This window comes from Otolemur garnettii, unplaced genomic scaffold, assembly GCF_000181295.1.
Source record: "Otolemur garnettii isolate 467f Iridium unplaced genomic scaffold, OtoGar3 scaffold00011, whole genome shotgun sequence".
Taxonomy (NCBI): Eukaryota; Metazoa; Chordata; class Mammalia; order Primates; family Galagidae; genus Otolemur; species Otolemur garnettii.
Window position 1 is genome coordinate 15850666 of NW_003852406.1, and position 22619 is coordinate 15873284.

Genomic DNA, 22619 nt, shown 5'->3' on the forward strand with positions numbered 1-22619 from the left:
TTAGTCTTTTTATTTTGTTCATGGGGAGATAGGATGAGAGTACAGAGAAGTCCAAATAAGATGAAATACTTAATAAGGTGAAAAATTCTATGATTAGCTACATGGTATTGGTCTCACCTAGTAAAATAAGACCATAGCTTCTGCTTGCTTTTTCGAATCCCTATCCAATTCCCCCCTTTAGTTGTAGCACTGGAAGTAACTGCATGTCCACTTTAGACTTGCTTCTTGTTTGGCTATCAGGTTGAGATGCAAACCTCTAGAATTGATTTTGAATGTCACCTACACTTCAGAGTTTTAATAACAACTCTCATTGGCCTATCCTGATAGCAAAGCAAGTTCAAGATACATTTGAATAAGTAGAGATTTTATTTTTAAATTTTGTAGTCTCTGTTTTTAGGTACAAGCACTAGATAGCACTATTAAGTTTGGGTTCTTTTATTGTTTTGAGATAGTCTCGCTCTGTTCCCCAGGCTAAAGTGCAGTGGCATCATCATAGCTCACTGAAGCCTCAAACTTCTGGGCTCAAGGGATCCTCTTGCCTTAGTGGCTGGCAACTAGCTGGGACTATAGGCACGTACCACCACACCTGCCTAATTTTTTCTTTTTTTCTCTTCTTAATAGAGGCAGGGGCTGGCTCTTGCTCAGACTGGTCTAGACCTCCTGAGCGCAAGTAATCCACCCACCTTGGCCTGCCATAGTGTTAGGATTATAGGCATGAGCCACTGTGCCTGGCCCCTTATTTAGATTTAACTCAAACTGAAATTTGGAACCAGAATACCATTTTTTTTTTTTTTTTTTAAGAGACAGAATCTCACTTTATCGCCCTCAGTAGAGTGCCATGGTGTCACACAGCTAACGGCAACCTTCAATTCCTGGCCTTAGGTGACTCTCTTGCCTCAGTCTCCCAAGTAGGTGGGACTACAGGCACCTGCCACAATGCCCGGCTATTATTTTGTTGCAATTTGGCTGGGCCGGGTTTGAACCCGCCACCCTTGGTATATGGGGCTGGCGCCCTACCCACTGAGCCATAGGCGCCACCCCAGAATACCATTTAAAGAAGTCATGTAATTTCTACAAGTGTTTTAAGCCAGTCCTTTGATTTGGGGGATGGTGGTGGCATTATTTGCAAATTATTTGGTGAGATCAGGAGCTCAAAATGGGCCTGTAGGCATAGGACCCGTGGGACTATGCTCTGTTTTCATGTTCATCTCTTGTCTAACATTATTTTCCTTCTCAACTCTCTAGAATGGACAAATTATTATCTCATATTACGCCAACAAACCAGACTTTCTGGTAATCTTTTTTTCTATTAAAAGAAAACAATAGTCAAGACTTTTTAAATCATCTAATACGATGGACACTTGCCCCATATGGTTATTTAAATTAGAAACACAGCTCCTCAGTCACACTAGCCATGCCCGACAACACGTAGAAGCCCGTTGGACAATGCTGGTCTAAATCTTCACTCCAGAGAATAAAGCTTTGCCATCACGTTTAGGTTAGAGAGTCCTAGAAGATAATTAAGAAGGAAATATGGACCTAAAATACTTTATAATGATAAATTACATTAGGTTGAACTAGATGAAATTGTGGTATGTGACTGGTTTTGATCTACAAAAATGACAGTTTCACATGATTTAATCTAATACACCAGTACATTAACATCGTATCTAAATGAACCTGAAATCTGAGTCTCCTTTGATCCTGCCAAGTTATCTCCTATGAATCCAGGCTCTTTTGCTTAGAAGGTAGACAGCTGTAACTTCTAATGTTTGCACTTATCTCGTTTCTCTGAATGGGCAGCTGTTGTAACTTAATAGGTCTTAGTGATATTGGTTAAAAAAAAAAAAAAAGGCTTTTTATGCCAAATAGAATTTAGCAACATACTGGACTACTTTGTTGAGAAAAGTGGTCTTGAGACAGGCAACACTATTGGCTTAAGAGATGAACACATCTGTTTGAAATTTTGTAGTGTTTCTATTGCTTTATTTTACTTAAGCAGAAATGTTTGAAGAGTATCATAAGGCTCCTTAGAAAGTGACTGGATCCATTTGAATTGTGCACTTGAACACCAGTGATGTAAATGTGCCTACCTGTATTTTAATTTTTTAACTGTGTAGCTTTATCACACCTATTTTAAAAACTGAACTTTTTGTGCTCTTCAGGGCTTTTCCCTTGTGCCATGTTGTCTCCAGCATGTACATGGCTTCTCACTCAGAGAGCTTCTGCTGAGGCAGAGCCTCACATCGAGTCACATGGCTCCCCGGAACAAGAAAACTTTCTCAGAAGTCCTCCCACACAGGTGGGTGATAGAAACCGTTTGTGGCAACACAAATCTCTCTCCATGGTGGAGAAACTTTTGCTAATCCACTGTATTCTACTCAGTGTATAGTGAAGACAAATGTAATAGGATTAAACCAGTAAAGTATACTGGCCCTGGTTAAGTGTTAAATGTGTATCTCACCTGTGGAACTACTGGGCAGTGTGGTTTCTTTGGTTGGGGACATACTTATTTCTTAAAGCCAAACTCTCCTTCATTGGTTTAGTGTACATAGTCTGTTTAGATATGTGTATCATACATTAACCTCTACCATCCCTAAACTCTCATGTTAGTGGCCTCTTCACTCAGGCCCTGGAAAAGCTCATGGGCAAAGCCCGTTTCTGCAGCCAGGGCGTGGATCCCAGGTGACTAGGGTGTATAGAAGTGCACCCACAGCACAGCGAGGGGTCATCTGTAGTCTGGGGTCTTTGCATCTCATCACTGAGTGCAACATCTTCCCCTCAGGTGTGAGTATATTGGACTCCAGACTGCCTTCCACAAATATTGGTCATGCTGTGATGTAATCATTCACCATTAAAATCTAGTTTGTGTGATGCCAAGAGGATTGTTTAAACTGTGCAAATGACTAAGTTTTAATCACATCCCTTTTCTACTTCACCAACCTAAACTACTGGAAAAATATCATTAAAGGTCTGTTCTCTTTCCTTTTGATGATTATTTCTGCACACTTTTCAGTAGAGCCAAATTATGATATACTTAAGGACCTTACCAGTTAACACATAGGAGTTCTTATAGAATGCCCATGATTTGGAACTGCTGGTATTCCTTGGCCAGGATGGCACTCTACCAGCAAGGTGATGGCTGGAAGGAGATCCTTTAGTGCCTGTAGTCAAGTGCCTGAAGTCTCACTCTCACTTGCTCAGTGAAACCATCCTTAGTCCCTCCTTACTATTACTGATCTTATAAAAATGCCTATTTCCCTCCTTTACACTAGACTCTAACCCGAGAACCCAGTTTAGGGGCTCTGAGTAAATGATCTTTTGCTCTGTTTTGATCTTTTAAATCAAAACAGGCAAATAAGTGCCCCTATGTCCTACTTCTCTGCCCCCAAGCCTCCTATAAACAGAAAAACCAACAGCCCTGTTCCTCTGTCTGACTTATTTGCCTATTCTTGTCTTCCTAATCGAGGATAGGTGCCTGCAGCTCAGATTATTCCGCCTGTATTCCATGCTAAGAGTCTAGGATGCTTCCTACCAGCTACCTGGAGGAGCAGCCAAGGACAGGGCTCTAAACGTCCTCCCTGCCAATCTTTTGCTGTTCTAGCAGGCTGCACACTGTGCAGGTTGGAAACCATGACGGACTACCGTGACTCTTCCCCATCATCATCACATTACTCTGGCCTTTAAATAAGCTGAAAGAACCACCTATTTCTAAGGATCAGCCCTCTGTGAAAAATACTGGTTTGAAAAGGACTTGGGAAGGAAAGTGGCAATAATAAGGCTAATAACCTTGTCTGTGGTGTTGCAGTGTAGCCTTTAAGTACACCTAGATGGAGCCCAGAAGGGCTTCAGCTGTAATTCTGAACTAAAATGATTAGCTTGAAATAGCAGCAGCAGCTGGTTATCTCTTCCTTGAAAAATGCTTCTTTTTAGCTGTCCTTGGTTTATGTTTTCAAGAAAAATCCCTCTTTGCACATCACCTTGGCATGGTGGGGTGGCAGAGGCACAGGAAGACCAGCGGAGACTGGCTTCTCAGAGGAAAGGCACTGACTAGAATGGCTACTTCTTTCCATGGCTGCCTTCTGCTTTTAAAACCAAAGCTGCACCAGGCCAGACTTAGTTCCAGAAGTGAGTCCAGCATAGTGGCTTCATTTGTGTCACAAGCCCACACAGTGGGAAAACAAAAGTATTCTCATTCCTCCCAATTCCAGTTAAATGGGGAGAACAAACAGAAGTGACCACTGAGGTGGTACTCTCTGGACTAGCAGAGGAAAAGCTGTTCTCACCTGACTAGCACAGGCAGTAACCAACCAACCAGTAACAAAGCCCAGGAATGGATTCATAGAAGGGAAATTAAGGTTGGGTCATAGGATTGGGAGTGAAGCAGTCTTAAGAAATGGGTCCACCATACTATGAAGCCTTAACTACTTTAGAAAGTATGGAAAAATACCTCCAGCCAACTTGCCTAGAGGTGACCTAGAGGATAGAGGGTTGACCCAGAGGTTTCTCCAAGAGAGAACTCAGGGACCTCACAAAGGGGATGGTGTGGGGCTGGCTTTAAAAGGCAAGCATAGACTATAATAACTTCAACTTAAAACTGCTTCAAGCTGTTGTATTAAGAGCTACCTCATCCATCCTGACATTTTGGGAAACACAGGTTCTATACAGTAGGACATAATTGGAAAAACGTAAAGCCAAGTAAAGTTCAGTTTAAAGTTTAAAACATAGAGACACACACACACAAAACCTTGGTAAGATAAGCTACTTCTGTTAAATCTTTTTATCAAACAACTCAGGATAAAAATAGCTATTGGGAGGCCAAGGAGATCTCCTTGCTTAGAGGAGGGTAGCAAGACTTGAAGGCGGAGCAGCCTAGCCTGGAAACCATCACGTTGGAGTAAAAATAACACAGAAACAAGGCCTCCCTTGTGGGTTCTCAACAGTTCTGAACTCAACTGTCACCTTTAGCTCTCTAAAATACAACAGGCTTCTTCCAAGTAAGGGTGGAGCAAAAGATACCAATTGATGTTCTAGAAAAAAAGTTCGTATTTACAATTAATGTCTCTCCTGATGAGTACTGACTGCAAGCCCAGACAGAGCTGGTCTGGACTGCCACCTCCAAGGAAAAGGCCTTGGGAAATGCCAGAGAGCTCTCTGCTAAACACCATTGTCAGCTAAAAGGAAAAGAAATCCCTTTTAAGGAAACCATTTAACTTCAATAGGCTGTTTTTCTGCCAGGATTTTCAATCCCTCTGAACGTAAGCCGAACCACAGACTGCTGCACTTAACGTCTGGATCCTGGCTTTGCTTTTTCCCCTCTCCTCAGAGCTTCAGCACCAGTTGTTAGCCAAAAATAAACACCATTCCTCAACCATATATGTCCACCAGCCCAGCGCTGGGGAGGAGGAGCAGGAGGTAGGTCAGTCCCTGTCGGCTCCAGCCACACTCACGTGTGGCCGCCACTCACCATGCACATAACCCAGCTCAACCGAGAATGCCTGCTGCACCTCTTTTCCTTCCTGGACAAGGACAGCAGGAAGAACCTGGCCAGGACCTGCTCTCAGCTCCACGACGTGTTTGAGGATCCCACGCTCTGGCCCTTACTGCACTTCCGTTCCCTCACTGAACTCAAGAAGGACAACTTCCTGCTGGGCCCTGCGCTGCGGAGCCTTTCCATCTGCTGGCACTCCAGCCGCGTGCAGGTATGCAGCGTCGAGGACTGGCTCAAGAGCGCCTTCCAGAGGAGCATCTGCAGCCGGCATGAGAGCCTGGTCAATGATTTCCTCCTGCAGGTGTGCGACAGGTAGGCCTTGCCTCCTAAGCTGCGTGGCTTTGGCTCTTCCAGGGGAAGAGCAAATTAGGAGATCTAATGGCTCTGCTTAGGGGAGCATTAGGCCCAAGGCTGACACCCAGGCACAATTCCCAGGAGATGGATAAAACCACGAGAGAAGCTTATCCTCCTCAGCCTCTCAGATTCCAGATCTGCTGCTGCAAACAATTGGTCCTCCCTAGTGGCCATTAAGTGCTAAGTGGGTCCAGGTGGGCCTGGATCTTTCAAGGGTAAGAGGCTTCCAGATACAACAATCAGTCCAGCCCTCCATTTGGCACTAGCAAGCAGCCCCCAAGGCCTGTGAAAAGCTGGTGAGGAGGAAGAGCCTGGGGGTGGGGGTGGACTCAGCTGAGCCAAACCAGACTTTGGATGCAGAGGCAGTAATAAACAGTAGTGGTTTCCTTTGGGGAACTTATTAATTTGCACAGTACCTCCAAAAGAGTTTTAGCCTAGTTTTTCAAAGGAGCAAACTGATGCTTCAAGATGTGGTATGATATGCCCACTGTCTAGGGTTGCCATATTTTAGCAAATAAAGATACAGGCTGCCCAGTTAGTTTTTAATTTCAAATAAACAGTGAATTTCTTAATACAAGTATGTCCTAATTACATTCTGTATTTGACCTATCAACCCCACCCCGTAGGTAGGCTGAGCCACCAAGCCAGGCTTGCTTTGTGTTCCCAGCCTCCTGGGTAAAGCAGCCTGTGCAAGAACACAGAGCTACTCAACCAGCCTCTTGCTGAGTTTTCACCAGTCCTGTCCTGCCTTTGAGGAAAAGCAACTCCCGTGATCACTAATAAACTGACTCTAGCTGTTCATGGAAAACTAGGCTCAGCCAGTTTGTTGCCACCCAAGTTTAATAGCTGCTGGTTGCTGGCAACACGATAGGAATGGAAGGAAGGCCCCACCTTTCTTTTATAAGCTGGTAGGAAGAAAATAAGATGGACTACCAAGCCATTTTGATGACCTTGACAAAGGCCAGAAATCAGACTAGGGAATAACATGGGGTACGGTAGTAGCAGAGTTTGATCTGAAGTTGTTGTATTATTTCCTTAAGAGAACTAGGCGTAATTGTTCAAACCAGCAAGGTGTGGAGGGATCTCCCAGGCCACTGTATGGGCCAATCAAGGGCCCATGCTGTCACAAAGCAACGGGGTTTTGCTGTCAGGGTTGTGTTGAGACCCCAGATTTGCTGTCTGATCTGTGACTCCTGCTCAAATTTTTTAAATTCTTGCAAACTCATTTCTTATGTAAAATGAGGCAAGTTCCCTTATCTCACAGGGTAAGAGGATCAAATGACACAGCAGCACCTGGCATACAGTACACAGTAGGAACTGATAAAAGTCTAACAACCTAGTTTTTCTGTCAATCAGCTCAAATTGGAACAGCTGAGGGTGGCTGTGCACGGGAAGGAGTTGGCTCTCTTTCTCTGTTTTTTCCCTGCATCAAAATTATTCTAAGGGTTCTTAGGGGAAAGAGATCACTCAACACCCTTGGGACTTAACACCTAATCCTCACAATCACCCTGAAGGTAAGAGTTTCTCCCTATTGACAGGTAAGTGGCCCAGCAAGATTCAGACATTTCTCCCAGGTCAGATAGCAAATAAGTCACAGGCTAGGCATTTGAGTCCTCAGGGTGATTTCCTCATTTACAAAACTGAAGGTGCAGAAAGTTGATGGGATGATTAAAGAAGGCAAGGACTCAGTGTGTGAAATGTGGCTGTGCCCTGTGTATGTTCTTCATCCCCTTGCCCCAAGCACAAAGGAGCTGAGTTGGCCCAGCCAGGTGCCCTTGAGGAGCCAAGCGGAGGCCAACAAAAAAAGGGAAACCCAATCCAGGCGCCAGCTCTCTCTGGCGACAGGGAGCCCAGGCCCAGTCCCTTGGGATGGTCCCTCAGCACTGGAAGCAGGCTGGTCCTGTTGGCCAGAGTGGGTGATGACTGGCTGCTGCAGGCTCTTCCCAAGTCTCAGTCCTCACGCCCCACTGGAAGGCAGCATCCTTCCCACTCGCTAGGTAACTGAGCCGCACGGTCGCAGCTAAGGCCACGCTGCACATCAGCCAAGTCTAACTTGTTCAAGATCTCTTCTCTCTAGCAGGTGCCGGGGAGGCTGCGGTAGAGGCCTCCAAACTTTCCCAGCAAGTTACCTGAGTCTCCCCCACCGTGCCCAGCCCTAGGCCTAGGCTCTAGATGCCTCTGGCTGCTGGCGGGAGGCGCAGTCAACTGCACCCAAACCAAGGCCCCAGAGGCCAGGACCATCCTGAGGGGCCAGCCCGGCTTCGGAGGTTGAATGAGCCTGTCACTAGGAACAGCCATGTTCACACCCTCGTCCTACTAAAGGGCATTCAGGGGTCCTCGGCTCAGCATCTGGCCTGACCGTGCAATCACCACGTGACTGAGTGAGAAAGAAACCACAGTTGTCCCTCTGGGCACTGCAGCCCTCTGACCTCAGCAGCCCCCTGACTCCTGGGCCGGGGTTCCTCACTGGGGGCCCCCGGAGATCTGAGGCAAGGCGAGGCGGGGTTAGAGGTAGACAGAGCAGGGAAAGTGAGCTCGGAAGCCCGGCTGGGATGCTGGAAGCAAGTTCCTTAAACTTGCTGTGCCCCCTTCCTCCTCAGCACACGCAGGGTCACCCTGGGGAATTTAGGAGTGAGGCCCGCACAGGCCAGGCCTGGGCCGCCTTATCAGCCCCGGAATCACCGCGCTCTCCCCATAGGTGCCCCAACCTGGCGTCCGTCACGCTGTCCGGCTGCGGTCACGTCACCGACGACTGCCTGACGCGCCTGCTGCGCTGCTGCCCGCGCCTGCGCGCGCTACGCCTGGAGAACTGCGCGCGCGTGACCAACCGCACACTGACGGCCGTGGCGGCGCACGGCCGCGCGCTGCAGACGCTGCACGTGGACTTCTGCCGCAACGTGAGCGCGGCCGGCTTGCTGCGTCTGCGCGCCGCGTGCCCGCGCCTGGCCCTGCGCGCGGAGCACAGCGCGGCCATGCTCCCCGACCAGGACCCGCGCCCGCGCGCGTCCGCCACAGCCCTTCGCAAACCGCTGCCTCGTTAGGCTTGCAGCGCCGGGAACTTGACGCCTGGGGGGTGGGGGTGGGGGGAGCCGGCCGGGCTGTCAGACCGCCCTGGCGACTCAGCTTTCCCACCTCCCAGAATGCCTCATCTTCAGAACCTGTTTCCCCGTCTGCTCAGTGGGGATAAGAATGCCTACCTCACTTCACAATTGTATACATCGGATGAACACGAGATCAAGGGGCGGATGCTTGGAAAACACCCGGCTGGTTCTCAGTAACCACCACCTTTCCCCTTCCGGCACCAGCTGCTCCGCGCGCTTCCCGCAGCGGCGAGAGGCGCCTACAGCTTCCTGGTGGACTCCGACCGCCAAAGGCGCGGAGGGCCTGAGCCTTGGAGCTCGCCGGCTGCGCGCGGGGAAGGGGGCTGTGCCTGCGTCCTTGCCCGAGGGACCCTCGCGGCCATCGCTCCGGAGCGCTCCAGCGACAAGGCGGGCTGCCCAGCGGAGTGCTGCGGCTGTGGACGGGAGGGAGACCCCCCAAGGCCGTGCCCAAGTGCCTGGAGACCACGCCAGCCTGCTCGATTTTCTTGGGGCACACGATTCTAGAAAATTCGCTCCTGTTCTCTCTTATAAACTGCATAATTATACGTATTTTCTACCGTTTTCATATCATCAAGAAAAATCATTTGAAAAACGATAGATTTAAAAATAAAGCACTAGCGTTTGATAATGGAACTATCGTAAACTGATGTTAAGCTGGATTTTCACCTGTTGGATTTGCTGGACATGGGCACACGCCTGTACTTTAGTTTCAAGGGTGTACTCAATGTCTTACCTTTAATAAAGGCTTGCAGCCTTCCAGCACCCTTCTGGTCCCGTGACCTGAGAAAAACTAGTTGGGTGAAGAGGCAGGGAGCAGTGTGGCCTGCGAGGCGGACACCCCCCCCAGCTAACCAAGCCCGTGAGCCCATGAGAGGCCAGGTGTTTCTTCATTGAAACAGGATCTTGGTCACTACTCACAGGTTTCTTAATTCGTTGCCCAAATAGAGAAACAGGGAAGGAAAAAAGACAACGTTTCTATTCTCTTGGAGCTTACTTTCTGGTAGGGGAAGAGAGAACAAGTAGTTGAGAAATATACTGTATAATGTGGTAAGTACTATGGAAAAAAGTGCAGGCTGTAAGGTGGTTGTGGGGATTTATGGCAAGAGATTGCAATGGGGATTGCAATTTGCCACTAAAAGGGATTGACAAATGTAAGCCTTACTGAGGTGACATCAGAGACAGACGATGTGAGTCAGGGAGCCAAGCAAACCATGTGGGAGAAAGATACTCCAGGCAGAGAGAACAGCCAGGGCAAAGGTCCCAGACTAGGTGAGTGGCTGGTGTGTTTGGGAGAGAACCAAGGAGGTTTGTGTGGCTGGACCTAAGTGGTGAGGAGGGGAGCAGAGCAGGAGAGATCAGACAAGTAAGGGATGGAGATAGCCATAAATGGATAGATTAATGTAAGGATGAAGTGAGAGCTGAAGATTCCCTCTCCCCAACCTACTCCCAGCTGGAGCCAGGGTGCAATTCAGAAATATGTAGGTCAGCGGTTCTCAACCTGTGGGTCACGACCCCTTTGGAGGTCAAACGACCCTTTCACAGGGGTTGCCTAAGAGCATCCTGCATGTCAAATATTTATATTACAATTCATAACAGTAGCAAAATTAGTTATGAAGTAGCAATGAAAATAATTTTATGGTTGGGGTCACCACCATGAAGAACTGTATTAAAGGGTTGCGGCATTAGGAAGGTTGACAACCACTGATCTAGGTAAAGTCCCAGAGGCACTGAAGTATTTCCAGGAAGAACTTGTGGGCAGGCAAACAGCACCCTCCCCCACCCTTCTGGGGACTAATAAAGGGCTCCACTGCTGCCCCAGGCCTTCTGTTGGGCAATGCTTACCTCTGAAATAGGGTAACCACCCTGAGCCCTGGCCCAGCATAATCCCTTCTAATCTCTGTGTAGGGGTGCCAGCCGTGTCATGCCACCAGCTGCAGTGGAGTGGCAGGGCCCAATTACTTATCTATGAGACCCAGGCTTCCTTTAGGTGATTTTTTCAGTTTGCACACTATTGCTCTGGATTCCGGAGAGAGGCCTTGTAGGGACTAAATCTTATTTCGACTAATGTGAACAAAACTGAAGGCACAGTCAGGCTCATAGGGGGTTGAATGTTTGTCTACTCAGAGCGATTTAAGTCCCAGGGCTTTGCTTTCATCATCTCTAATAAGCCTCAATTCCCAGCAGATCCTTTGGCCTACATTGGTTTAGCCTGGGGAACAACAGGATCTTGGCCTCAGGCTCTAATGGATCTGGGTTTTCACCTCCCTCACTTTTCTATTTCTAGCTCTGTGACCAAGGGCAGATCAGCCCTCTCCAAACCTCAGTTTCTTATCTGTATAGAGGGATAGCAAGAGAGCCTTGCTTGTAAAGGTCATGATTGTGTTTGCAAAACAGAATTGACTGCAGGTTGAGCTCAAATGGGGTAACCCACATTCCCTGGAGGCCACCCCTTTTCCATGGAAGGTTTTCCTCTATAAATGAGAGTTAGATTCCCAGGCTAATCCTCTGGTGCCTAGTAACTCCCTTACACCCCAAGACAATGGTGATCACAGAGCAAAAGCTGTGCTGGCAGCTATATCCCAGGTTGTTTCTAGGGCTCCAAATTGGCTCCCACCCTAGCAAAGGGAGCTTTGAGTCCCTGACCCAAAGTCCATTTTAAGCAATCCTAATAGGTGAGCACTGATGGAGACCCACGACTCTTCCATTTTGCCTTCTAACAGTCACTGTCTACCCATCATCAGGGATAAATAAAGCACTTCACAGAACATGGCATTCCACTTACTCTAAAAAACCATTTTCAAGGCTTTCTCCTCAGGTTTGCACAGAACAAGGTACGTTGCATACTTAATCCACCAACTTATTCATCTCACAAGCATTTACTCAGTATTGGCCATGGGATGGGCCAGGCCCTATCTCAAAGGACTCAGTCCTAGTTGAAAGAAGACATACAGCTGACGATAGGAGTGTTCTTGGGTGATCTCCCAGCTTTGCTGTGAATAGCTTCTCACAAGTTATGACTTCTCTGAGTCTCGGTTTATTTATCTGTAAAATGGGACCAATACCTTCTCTGTGACATGATGAGATCATGTCTAAATGTGCAGTGCCTGGAAGGTAAGATTTGGGAGAGATGTCTTTAAATCCATGGGGAGCTAGAAAAGCTAAGTGCCTGGTAGAACCCACAAGGCCCAAGCACTGGGAAGAAGCAAGGCAGGTTTTTATGTGGGTAATACAGGAACTATTCATAAAGGGCTGAGCACAGCTACCACAGACTCCAACTATGAGGAGGGTGTTCTTAGCAGGCACAGCTCTTGGCCTCAGCAAAGACAAGAGGCAAGAAGCCCAAGGCACATCCAGGGAAGGGTAAGCTAGGGGAAATGGGAGGTTGATCGTATTCCAGAGCTACCCCCCAAAGCCTTAGGAATTGTTTATACCCTCATGGCCTCTATTATGTCACAGACTTTTCCCAACTTCTAGAATGCTAACTTTTCTATCTCAATTTTGGCCAATGCAGCCAATGGTGACACACAGGGAAAAGTAGAGGGAGGGAGCCACACGTCAGTACTAGGGCAGGACACTGCTGCCTGGCTGTAGGCTAACCTGTCACCACTATCATGCTGGTCTGCATAGGAGACAGTGCTAGCAGAAAAAGGGCCACAGGCCAGGATCTCCAGATTCCCCCTTGGAGGTAGCAGCCTGCTGGTGGGAGGTGGTGTTCTGACACTTGTCTTCCAAGGACAGCACAAGCTGTTTGGGGAAGAACAGACTGAGTCCTCTTAGTTCCACCATGCACAGTGACAGGAAGCTGAAGCTCCTGGTTCTAGCCCAGATGCACCTGTGATCCAGTGCATTCCTTCTCCTGACCTTGGGTTCTTAGTCTAAAAGGAGAATTCAGCTAACCCTTGAGAGACCTCCCCTCCTGCTCTAGGATTCACGGCCCAAAGACTGCTTTTGGCTAAAAGCCAAGCCTACCCGGGGTAGGCTTTATCTGTCTGGCAGTGTTGGGCAAAGGCCACAATAGGAAGAGCAAAACAAAGGCACACCTTGGAAGGGATCTGGAAAATCTTAAATTTTGGAGGCTAAGTGTCAAATCTAAATTTTAAAGGCTAGGAGTCACAAGACTCCTTAAGGGTCACAAGAACTTCAAGTATTTGTTAACTGAATGAGGCCAGCAAACAAAAAAATCACCCAAGCCTCTACAGTGGCTGAAAGTGAACCAAGAGAACACCTCCACCAGGCCCATTTTAGATCCCCACGTCAGGGACTCGTGCTTCCTTCTCTCTTTCAGAGTTTTCAAAAGTCAAAAGAGACCAGGCATGGTGGCTCATACCTGAAATCCTAGCACTTCAGGAGGTCAAGGTGGGAGGATAGCTTGAGGTCAGAAGTTCAAGACCAGCCTGAACAAGGTGAGACCCCATCTCTACCATAAACAGAAAAACTGACTGAGTGTTATGCACCTGTACTCCCGGCCACTTGGGAAGCTGAGGCAGGAGGATGACTAGAACCCAGGAGTTTGAGGTTGCTGATGCCATGACACCCTAGCCTGACTCAACAGAGTGAGACTTTGTCTCAAAATAAATAAATAAATAAAAGAAGAAGAAATGAGAAGTTTCCAGCAAAGAAACAGAATCTGTTATAAAATTACAGTATCCATGAGATTCCCCTCATGGGTTCAACCCCCCTGAGAAATTGCCCATTAGGCCTGAGCACAGAACCTGGAACTATTAAGCAACAGCTTGCTGGGGATGATTCTAACCCTCTCAGTCCAGAGAAAACTGTGGCAGCAAAAGCCAGAGCCTCACAAAGGCTTTAATTTTCAAATTAAAATAACCTGAGACTGCAGACATGCCCTTTTGCTCTACACACCCTCAGCCCACTGAGTAGGGTGCCGGCCCCATATACCAAGAGTGGCAGGTTCAAACCCAGCCCTGGCCAAACTGCAACAAAAAATAGCCAGGTGTTGTGGCGGGCGCCTGTAGTCACAGCTACTCGGGAGGCTGAGGCAAGAGAATCGCCTAAAGCCCAAGAGCTAGAGGTGACTGTGAGCTGTGATGCGACGGCACTCTACCAAGGGCAACAACATTTAAAAAAAAAAAGTTTAAATAAAAAATGCTCTAGGCTTTGTTCAGGATCTCCACAGCACAGACAGCTTCCTTCTCTTAAAGAAATTCTCTCCTGATCCAGAGGCCCAGGCAGTGCCTTTCCACCCTCAGAGTGAGGGCTTCAAGCCCAGAGCCCTCAATGCTGCTATTGGTTGTGTAGCAGCCCCTATAGCTTATGGCTAGAGGAATGAGAGTTATAAGAAATACCTGTAGCTCAGGGGTCCTCAAACTTTTTAAACAGGGGGCCAGTTCACTGTCCCTCAGACCATTGGAGGGCCAGACTGCGGACGAGTCGGCTATTAAGCAGGACAGACGGTAGCAGCAGCAAAAACACCTGGCGGGCTGAATAAATGTCCTAGGCGGGCAGCATGTGGCCCGCGGGCCGTAGTTTGAGGGCACCTGCTGTAGGTCAATAATGGAACACTTCGGTGGAAAGGGCATGGAGAGAAATTTAGCTCTCCTAACAAGCATGAGAGCTCGCGAGATGAGAGCAGTGGTGAATTGGCAGTCTCTACACCTGTGGTGTTGAGCAGCATGAGATCAGCCTTATATTAGGCTAGAGGAGAAGGCAGTCGGTAAGCATGCACTTTCTATCATGGACTCGCTTACTCTGATCCTGCCTGCAGAATGCCAGCACGGTGTCTCTCTGCTGAAGATTACCACGCTCTACTAAAGACTAAGATCTATCTATGCTAAGAACTCTAAGCCTGTCTGTCTCTGTCTCTCTCTCTCTCTCTAAGGTAGATAGCCCTCAGGCACCTAAGAGCAGGGTGTCAGCAAAGACCTTGTCCATGAAATACAGAGGAAGCAGCTTGTGGCATGAACTTGCTATAAGTGAAGGAGACAAGCTGCCCACAGGCCTTGCCCTCTTCCTGCTTGCAGTCCCAGCAACTAGAGCCCTCAGAGCTATTTTCAAGATGGTCCTTTCTTCCAGGAACCACATTCATTTGACTCTGCTGAACAATGAGCACATTACCAAGGGCCTGCAAGAGCTAGGTTCAAGTGCCAAGACCTTCTCTAGCCCCTTGTACCACTGACCAATTCTCATATTAATTCACACGTTCATGTACTCACTCATAGGCACGTACTCACAGATGCCAAGTGCCTCCTAGTGATAGCTATCCTTTCTTTAACACCTCCTACCTGCAAAGACTACATGTTGTTGTAAATTGCCCTGTTCTTTAATCCCATCACTTGTTCATTTTGACTTCACAGGTTCTTCACAGGAAGGGCCAGAACTGCCTTATGTGGGCTTCTCTCATTCCTTGCCTAGTGGAGCTGAACCCTGCGCCAAGGATGCTGTGGCTGTTCAGAGAAGGGAGGGCAGTGCTGAAAGGATGGCTGAGGCAAGGGTCCTGGGGTGACAGAACAAAGTGAGAGAGGCAGGATGACAAAAGAACAAAAGAAAACAGGCTTCTGACCCACAGGGGTTCCTGGAAGGAACCACATGGTTCTCTGCTAGGTCATTTCTAAGGGAAAATCATGTTCAATGTGCAGGAATATTACTGAATAGGTCAAAAAGCTGTAAAAGCAAGACTAGCCTGAACACTTGTTTCTGGACTAACTTTTGCCTTGGGGCAGCTCCCACTGGAAGTAACGTTAATAGCCCATGCTCTGATTCCTGAATCTGCTTTATTTCTCTGCATAAGGAACCCTGCACAGGCAATTCAAATTAAAACAAAATAAATATATGAATATTCATGTAAAACTGTCCTTTCTAATGAACAATTATACACAATGTACAATTTCATGTTCACTGGGTGGGTTTACAAAAATGTATCATTCCCAACTAAAAATGCATCAAAATGGTTCCATGCAAACTTATCAAAAGTGACCAAAAATATGGAGGGAGAAACCTGACTGAAAGCACTTTGTTTTTGTTTTTTGTTTTTGTACAATCACAGAAAAATAAAAACATCTAATTTCTTTGTTACATTTAGGGTAACTAAATGTGGCCACTGTTTATAATGTTGATTTATGTTCCTAAAACATCTATGTAGTTACCATAAAAGTATATCAACATCAAATTGGAAGTGAGCATTATTGAGAAAAAAGGAGGGGGTGAGAGCACCCACAGTGGTCAGTAGTCGGTGTCGGAGCCCTCAGCATTGTCCACGTTTCTTGAGAGCATGTAGTTGTCCATGTCGATCGAGCGGCAGTTGTTGATGGCATAGCGCAGGCGCTCAGCCATGATCAGCTGGCTGGAGTAGGGGGGAAGCCTCAACTGGAAGAAGCAGGTCTGTGAGGTAGGCAGACTGTCGTAAGGCTGCGGAGAGAGAGACCCAGAGCTGTGACTGCAGGCGCTGGGGCACTTTGAAGGGGAATAGGGGTTGCCCATGATTACCATCCCAAAGGCTGAAAAGCTTCTCTCCCTGCCGTCAAGATGAACTCCATGGATATGACATCATGCTCAAGTCAAGTGGAAGCAGAGACTAAGCCACAAGAGAGAAAATGGACTCTGTTTTCTCATGGCCCTCAAGGCTCTTGGAGGAGATGTTCCTTCCTCTCCTTATACACCCCAGTACTGCATGTGTAAAGTGAGAATAAGCCCTGCCTGGCAGGAATGCCTAAAAGAACATATTTCACACAGTTCCTGGCACAGAGTGAGAGTATAGGGAGAGTTTGTTTCCATCTATCGAGAGGGCGCAGACTTGAAGCCAGGTGCAGGGATCCAACAGAGCAGGTGGGATGGAAGGAACAACTGTGAGCTGGCCATAGGAGCTGCCTTCACCCTCTCCCTGACCTCCTCAGGTGCATTCTGCTTCTTTTGCACATGGCTGCCAGCATACAGCTCAGATGAGGAAGGAGTGATCAGTTAATCCATTAAACTGACAATGATGCAGTCATTTCAAATAGTAATTATGATGAAAAGCAGCAAAACAGAAGTGTTCCATATAGCTTAGGAGGTTAAGAAAAAAAAATCACAATAAAAATTCTAGATATACCATGCAAAGATGTGTATGACTAAGACAAAGACTAGGAGGCAAAGATAAAAATGGCTACTACTACAGAAACAGGGTATGTCTTCTGTGCCTTCCTGCAAACACAACCATTTCCCAGACTATTTTTAATGACAGTAATTATACTGTATTATTTTCATAAATGTTACTTCTTTATTTAATTTAGAGATGGGGTCTTGTTCTTGCTCAGGCTGGTCTGAAACTCCTGAGCTCAAGCAATCTACCCAACTCCGCCTCTCAGGGTGCTAGGATTACAGACATGAGTCATCGTGCCCATCCTGTTTTAAAAACTTAAAAAAAATTGTTTGTTTGTTTGTTTATAAGAAACTGCCCCCTCTTTCTAGTTCAACTTCCCCTTGCAATTGCCCACCTTCTTAGAACTCCATAGCTAGCTAGATAAGCTGCATTTCCACAGAGTAGGAGATGGAGGGCCCAGTGACCCAGAAGTACTAGGGCTCTAAGGCAGAAAAACTAAAAACAGCATGGAAGGGAGGTGCCACCAGGTGGCTCTGGTGACTTAAATGTGGCTATGGAGAAAGGAAACACCCACGGTAGTCAGTTTTTGAGGCTGACAACCCCAAAGCAGGGAATTAGTGGTAGATTAACTTCTGGAATGGCAGGGGTACCCTAGGACAAATATAAGGAGCTGAATAGAAGAAAACCATTTCCTTGTCCCCACCTCTCTCTGAATTATCAAAAGAGATTTACAATTTATAGTTCTTGGCAACTCATGCAGAAAATTTATGGAAAGGCTATTTTCATAGCCCTTCCTGCATGTGGCTTCTCCAACAAGCCTAGCTGTGGGTAGAACATAGGGTTGCAGCCTCAGGAGGCAGCAGGGAAAAGAACAGCTTTAGCTACAGCAACCTCTAGGTATAATTTCTGGAAAAAGACCAGAAAGGCAGACACTGAAACTAGGGGGAAGGACCTTTATGTGAAGAGGCCCTGCTCAGAGTGCTCATCCCATATGGGAGAGGGGGCTTGGGAAGAGTGGAGACAGAAGGAACAGAGATATTTCCTAATTAATGTAGTAAGTGCCATGTTCAAAGTGTTCACCATGTGGTCAGGAGAAGGAGGTCTGGCTGGCTAAGTCTGCCTTTAGGAAAATGGCACAGAAAAGCACCTAGGAAGGCTTCCTAGAGGAGATGACATTGACGTAGAGCTTAGAGAATGAATAAGGGCCTTCCAGGCATATAGGAAAAGGGGCGGGAAGGAGAAATTGACTAAAGCAGAGGGAAGAGCTCACAGAAAGGTACAAAAGTTTAAAAATAGCAAGGTCTGCTGGGGTGAAAGGTAAGCAGTCCATTATGGCCAGAACATGGTAAGTGTCAAGAGATGATATCAGGAAGTGGGACAGAGGCCAGCCTGGGGAGGTGTTTAAGATAGGTAGGGGCCACTGGTATTTATCCTGGACTCTATGCAGGGGGTACCTGAAAAGAGGAGAGTGACGTGGCCAGATGGGCATTTAAGAAAGACTCTTGCAGCAGTGTGCTTTTCAGACTCTAAGACTTTTTATTCCTAAGCTATCTGTAAATGACAGCTGGGCTGGGGCTCTACAGCTGGGGCCTCTCATCAGGCCACAGAGCAGCAGCACCACCTGCCCCATGATGACACCACACAAGTAGGTGCAGAGCATGTTATCACTGCTTCCTGCGTCTTCAGGTTCCTTCTGGAGCACACCCACAAGGTAACAGTTAATTATCTTCATGAAAACAACAAACAAGGCCATGCCCCAGTGCAAGTTACATGAGGATATAAGAGGCCCAAGCAACATCATCATCCTTCTGCCAAGTTCAGCTTTAACTCAAGAAGATGCTGGAAGATTTAGGGAAGGTTGTTGCTTGAAGTATGCTTTCTACATCTACTTAGGACTTTCTTCATTAAAGCTAAGTGATGTTTCTGAACAAACTTTTTCTTTAATCTGGAAATTCCAAGCATTAAGCATAAATTGGCAGATCTACTGAGACAGGTTTTCCCAACATGCAAGCAATAAGGAAGCAGTAAAGGCAGACATTGTCAAGGAAGAAAGAATAAATTACTTACCCTATCAACCTTCATGATTTGAAATCTCTGAGAAATATCAGCAGTGTTCGCTGGTAGTCGAGATCTTCCTGACACAAACCTCATAAAAAGCACCCGCTCCTCATTGGAGAACTCTTCCAGTGTGTGCCAGAACCACTGCACCAGCTGGTGCTGCTCATCTACCTCACGGTACCGTACCACTTTCTTCAAGACTTCTACAGAGATCTCAGGCATCCCACACACCATCTGCTCCAGCTGTTTTGCTGTGAGGAGGGATAGCAGTGGCACAGGAACAATCCAGGACATTCCTTCTCGGACTGCAGCCACCTGCTCCCAGGAAAGGTTGTTCAATCAACAAGTGTGCATAAACCTGAAACCTGGCACCCACCGTGGGCCCTGTTAGGCTGGGCACCTCCCACTGCCCTCTAATTTGTTCCTCAGACCTCCAGGCTTTGAGCGCTGGTGAACGTGGCTCATCCTCCTTGCCTCTGAGCTTCTTCCTGCTGTGAGATTCTTATTATACTCCTGGTCCCAGTTCAAGTCCAATTGAGGAGTCTACTTTCCCTTCCCTACAAAACCCCAGCCAACCCTCCCCACCTCTGAACCCTTATTAGAGGTGTTTCCTGCTGTGGGATTCTTACACTCCTTCTGATCTCAGTTCAAGTCCAATTTAGGAGCTTTCTTTCCCTCCCCCACAAACCCCCAGTCCTTTAGGGTCCTCCCCAATGCCAGCTCCATTCACTTACATTCCTAATCACACATGACCACATGCTGCTTTAACTATGTGGGCACTTCATCTCCTCATCAAGGCAAAAATCTCTTGGAGGATTCATCTAGGTATGTACTGTTCTTATAATTTGTATTTTTGTTTTGAAAATAGTTATACTATTTTTGTAACAATTATTTGTGCTTATTATAAAAAACTTTTAAATATACAATGAAGAAGGTAAAAATGAGAAGTCCTTCTTCTTTAGTAAGGCAGTAGAACAACAAACTTCTATAGCCTCTCAAGAAGACCCCAACAAAGAGTTTAGTCAGGAGATTTGGGTTCTAAATCCAAGCCCCACCACTTATTAGCTCTTTTACTTTAATTTTCCTACCTGAAAAATGAGGCTGACAGTGCTATTCTCATGTTACTCTAATGAGAATTTTATGCACCACTACATGAAAGTTTGTGCGACTAGGTAATCATACGGCTCTGTGCTCTCAGCACAGGCCAGCTGTGGGATGCCAAGAGGGCAGCAGCCAGAACTGTCCTGAAAGTCTGTTTAGAAACAATTCCCCTCCACACAGAATCATCACTGTTCAAGATTTGTGTCATAAATTCTTCTCTCTAAGCCAACTTAAAACTATCTACTATTTAAAAAAAAGTCTGAGACTCTGAACAGGGACCACACCTTGGGGAAGTGGATAACTACATGAGATGATGGATATGTTCATTTGTTTCACCATAGTAACCTTTTTCACCAGCTACATATATGGCCCATAACATCATATGGGATATATACACACATCTTATGTATATAATATGTTTGTGAATAAATAACAAGATTTATGCCCATGTTCCCCTAAGGATCAGGGATTGGCAGAGAGGACAGTCTTTACTGATACTAAAGGGAATAGTGACCCCAGCCAAAGTCTAACAAAACACAAGCTGTCATGCCTAGTAGAATACAAAACAAAAGTTGTCTAGAAAAAATGAGGCTGATGTGTGGGGTTGGCTGCTTGGAGGTGGCAGGGAGACAACTGAGGACAGATTTAGGATGAACACTAAGTTCTAAAAGATGAAGAAGAAGGAACAAAGTTAAGGAAAAGCAGAGCAAAGCTGGTGGAGATGGGAGCGTTGATTGGCCAACAGAGAAAGGGCCAATGGGAGAGCCTTGACACCAAAGTTAAGTCTGGTTTGGGATTTTGGCTCTGCTACGGGCATTCAGTGCTTTCTTTTGTGAAATGGTGACAGTAATCCTCCCCTCCCAAGTAACTATGGGAAATACTGTAGGTGAGGGTGTCTGGCACCATAGCTCATGTATAGGAGTTGATCAATACATTTTTAGTCAATTATTTACTCTCTGAGGATTAAGAATATTCACAAATTGGGGACAAACCCTAAGTGTGTACATAGAATCACTGACAAGACCCACCTTCCCTAAAGCTAAGAATGTAGTTTTTTGCCTAGAGTTGCCCCCAAATCCTGGTTCCTAAGAAGGAACCAGGAGTGAAAGGTATGGAATATATATACTTAAAACTACTTAACTTCTATAGCCTCTCAAGAAGATCCCAACGTATTCTACAAATTAAGTATTATTGAAATGACTATGAATGATTGTATTATAAAAAGAACCATTTTTGGATATAATATTCATTTCTATAGGCACTTATCCATACTCCCATCATTTATTAAATGCTTATTTACATGTCAGCACAGAATAAGACAACTTAAAAGAGAGAAAAAAAATTCAACATCTTACAAGCTAATTGAAGAAACAAATCCCAAGCTCTGGGGTCTAATTCTTAGACCACATAGAAGCATGTGATAGAATTTTAGGAATTTCAAAGTAAGGCAAAAGATCTCTATGGGTTAGTGACCTAGAGGAAAGCTGGCGTGTGGAGGAGATGCATTCCTTAGCTGGGGCTTGACGTACTGCAGGAGGAGAGGGAAAGACGGACTCATGTGGGATCATAAGACTGGCATTTGCGGGTTCATTTATATGTGCCCTGACTAAACCAAGTAGAGTGGGGATACTAAGTTGGGGAGCAGTAAGTCACAAGTACAAATAGGACTGAGGAGGAGTGAGAAGACAAGGTCTAAATGCAAAGGTAAGAGCTTGGCCTCAATCCAAATAATGACCAATTCTGAGCTGATGAAAGCCTTGGTGAAGGAGACAGAAGACCCAAAGATATGGCCTCAGAACCCTCCAAATGGGACCTGAGCTATAGATACAGCTCAATCAACAACACATATGACAAATCTGGTAGTAACCAGTCAGCTCTCATTTGGGGACAAACTCGAGCATTTACATGTCATTCTCAAAATATCTCATCTTACCTGTCGGTCCATCTCATGAAGCCGATACTCAATGGCCCTCTCCACATATTCCTTCCTATTGGAAAATGTGAGTGGGATACTATTTCCACCAGGGATTATAGGAACCATTTTGCCATCAGCACTCTGGCCAACAAAAGAATCAAGAGGAATCATCTAAGAAAAGAAGAAAAAAAGAATTTTTATTACACAGTAGAAATAACAAAAAATATGTTACATACAAATAGGGCACTTCAGGAACAAAGTCAAGATTTTTAAGGATGCTAACAAAGCAAACAAAATAGGTAAGACTCATTGGGCTACTTGACCAGCAGGAATGTGCTTACTCATCTGGCTGTAGTTAAAAATGGGACTGAATCTCTCTGTCTTCAAATCAGGCCCGTTGAACTATGGTCACCCCAGGCCTCCCTCTACAACTTGGTTCTCTACTCTAATAGGCAGAAAACAAATTAAGGAGGAAAGAGCAGAAGCCAAGGGCTGAAGTCAACTCTATCTATTAGCAGCTATTCAAATTGCTGAAGTCGAACTTCTAAGTGCAGCAATGCATAG

The 22619-nt window shown here is 46.3% G+C and overlaps 2 protein-coding genes across 2 annotated transcripts in view; one reads left to right on the forward strand and one right to left on the reverse strand.

Moving 5' to 3' along the window:
• Positions 1-4324: 4324 nt before the first annotated feature.
• Positions 4325-9496, forward strand: FBXL22 (F-box and leucine rich repeat protein 22). The gene is made up of 2 exons (XM_023510116.1): positions 4325-5803; positions 8544-9496. Exons 1-2 carry the CDS (start codon positions 5469-5471, stop codon positions 8884-8886), a joined length of 678 nt encoding a protein of 225 aa, XP_023365884.1. The 5' UTR covers positions 4325-5468; the 3' UTR covers positions 8887-9496.
• Positions 9497-15658: 6162 nt separating this feature from the next.
• Positions 15659-22619, reverse strand: part of HERC1 (HECT and RLD domain containing E3 ubiquitin protein ligase family member 1) — a 206425-nt gene continuing 199464 nt past the window's right edge. The window contains exons 75-77 of the mRNA XM_023510003.1: positions 22074-22226; positions 19049-19354; positions 15659-16311 (exon numbers count right to left, since the gene is read on the reverse strand). Coding sequence (XP_023365771.1) covers positions 16126-16311; positions 19049-19354; positions 22074-22226 — 645 coding nt within the window. The 3' untranslated portion in view covers positions 15659-16125. The remainder of the gene's footprint in view (positions 16312-19048; positions 19355-22073; positions 22227-22619) is intronic.

Bases quoted from the DNA above. Each gene is read 5' to 3' on its own strand.
- FBXL22 (XM_023510116.1), top strand. From the start codon at position 5,469: ATGCACATAACCCAGCTCAACCGAGAATGCCTGCTGCACCTCTTTTCC. The intron at 5,804-8,543 runs GTAGGCCTTGCC...CTCTCCCCATAG, and splicing joins CTCCTGCAGGTGTGCGACAG to GTGCCCCAACCTGGCGTCCG.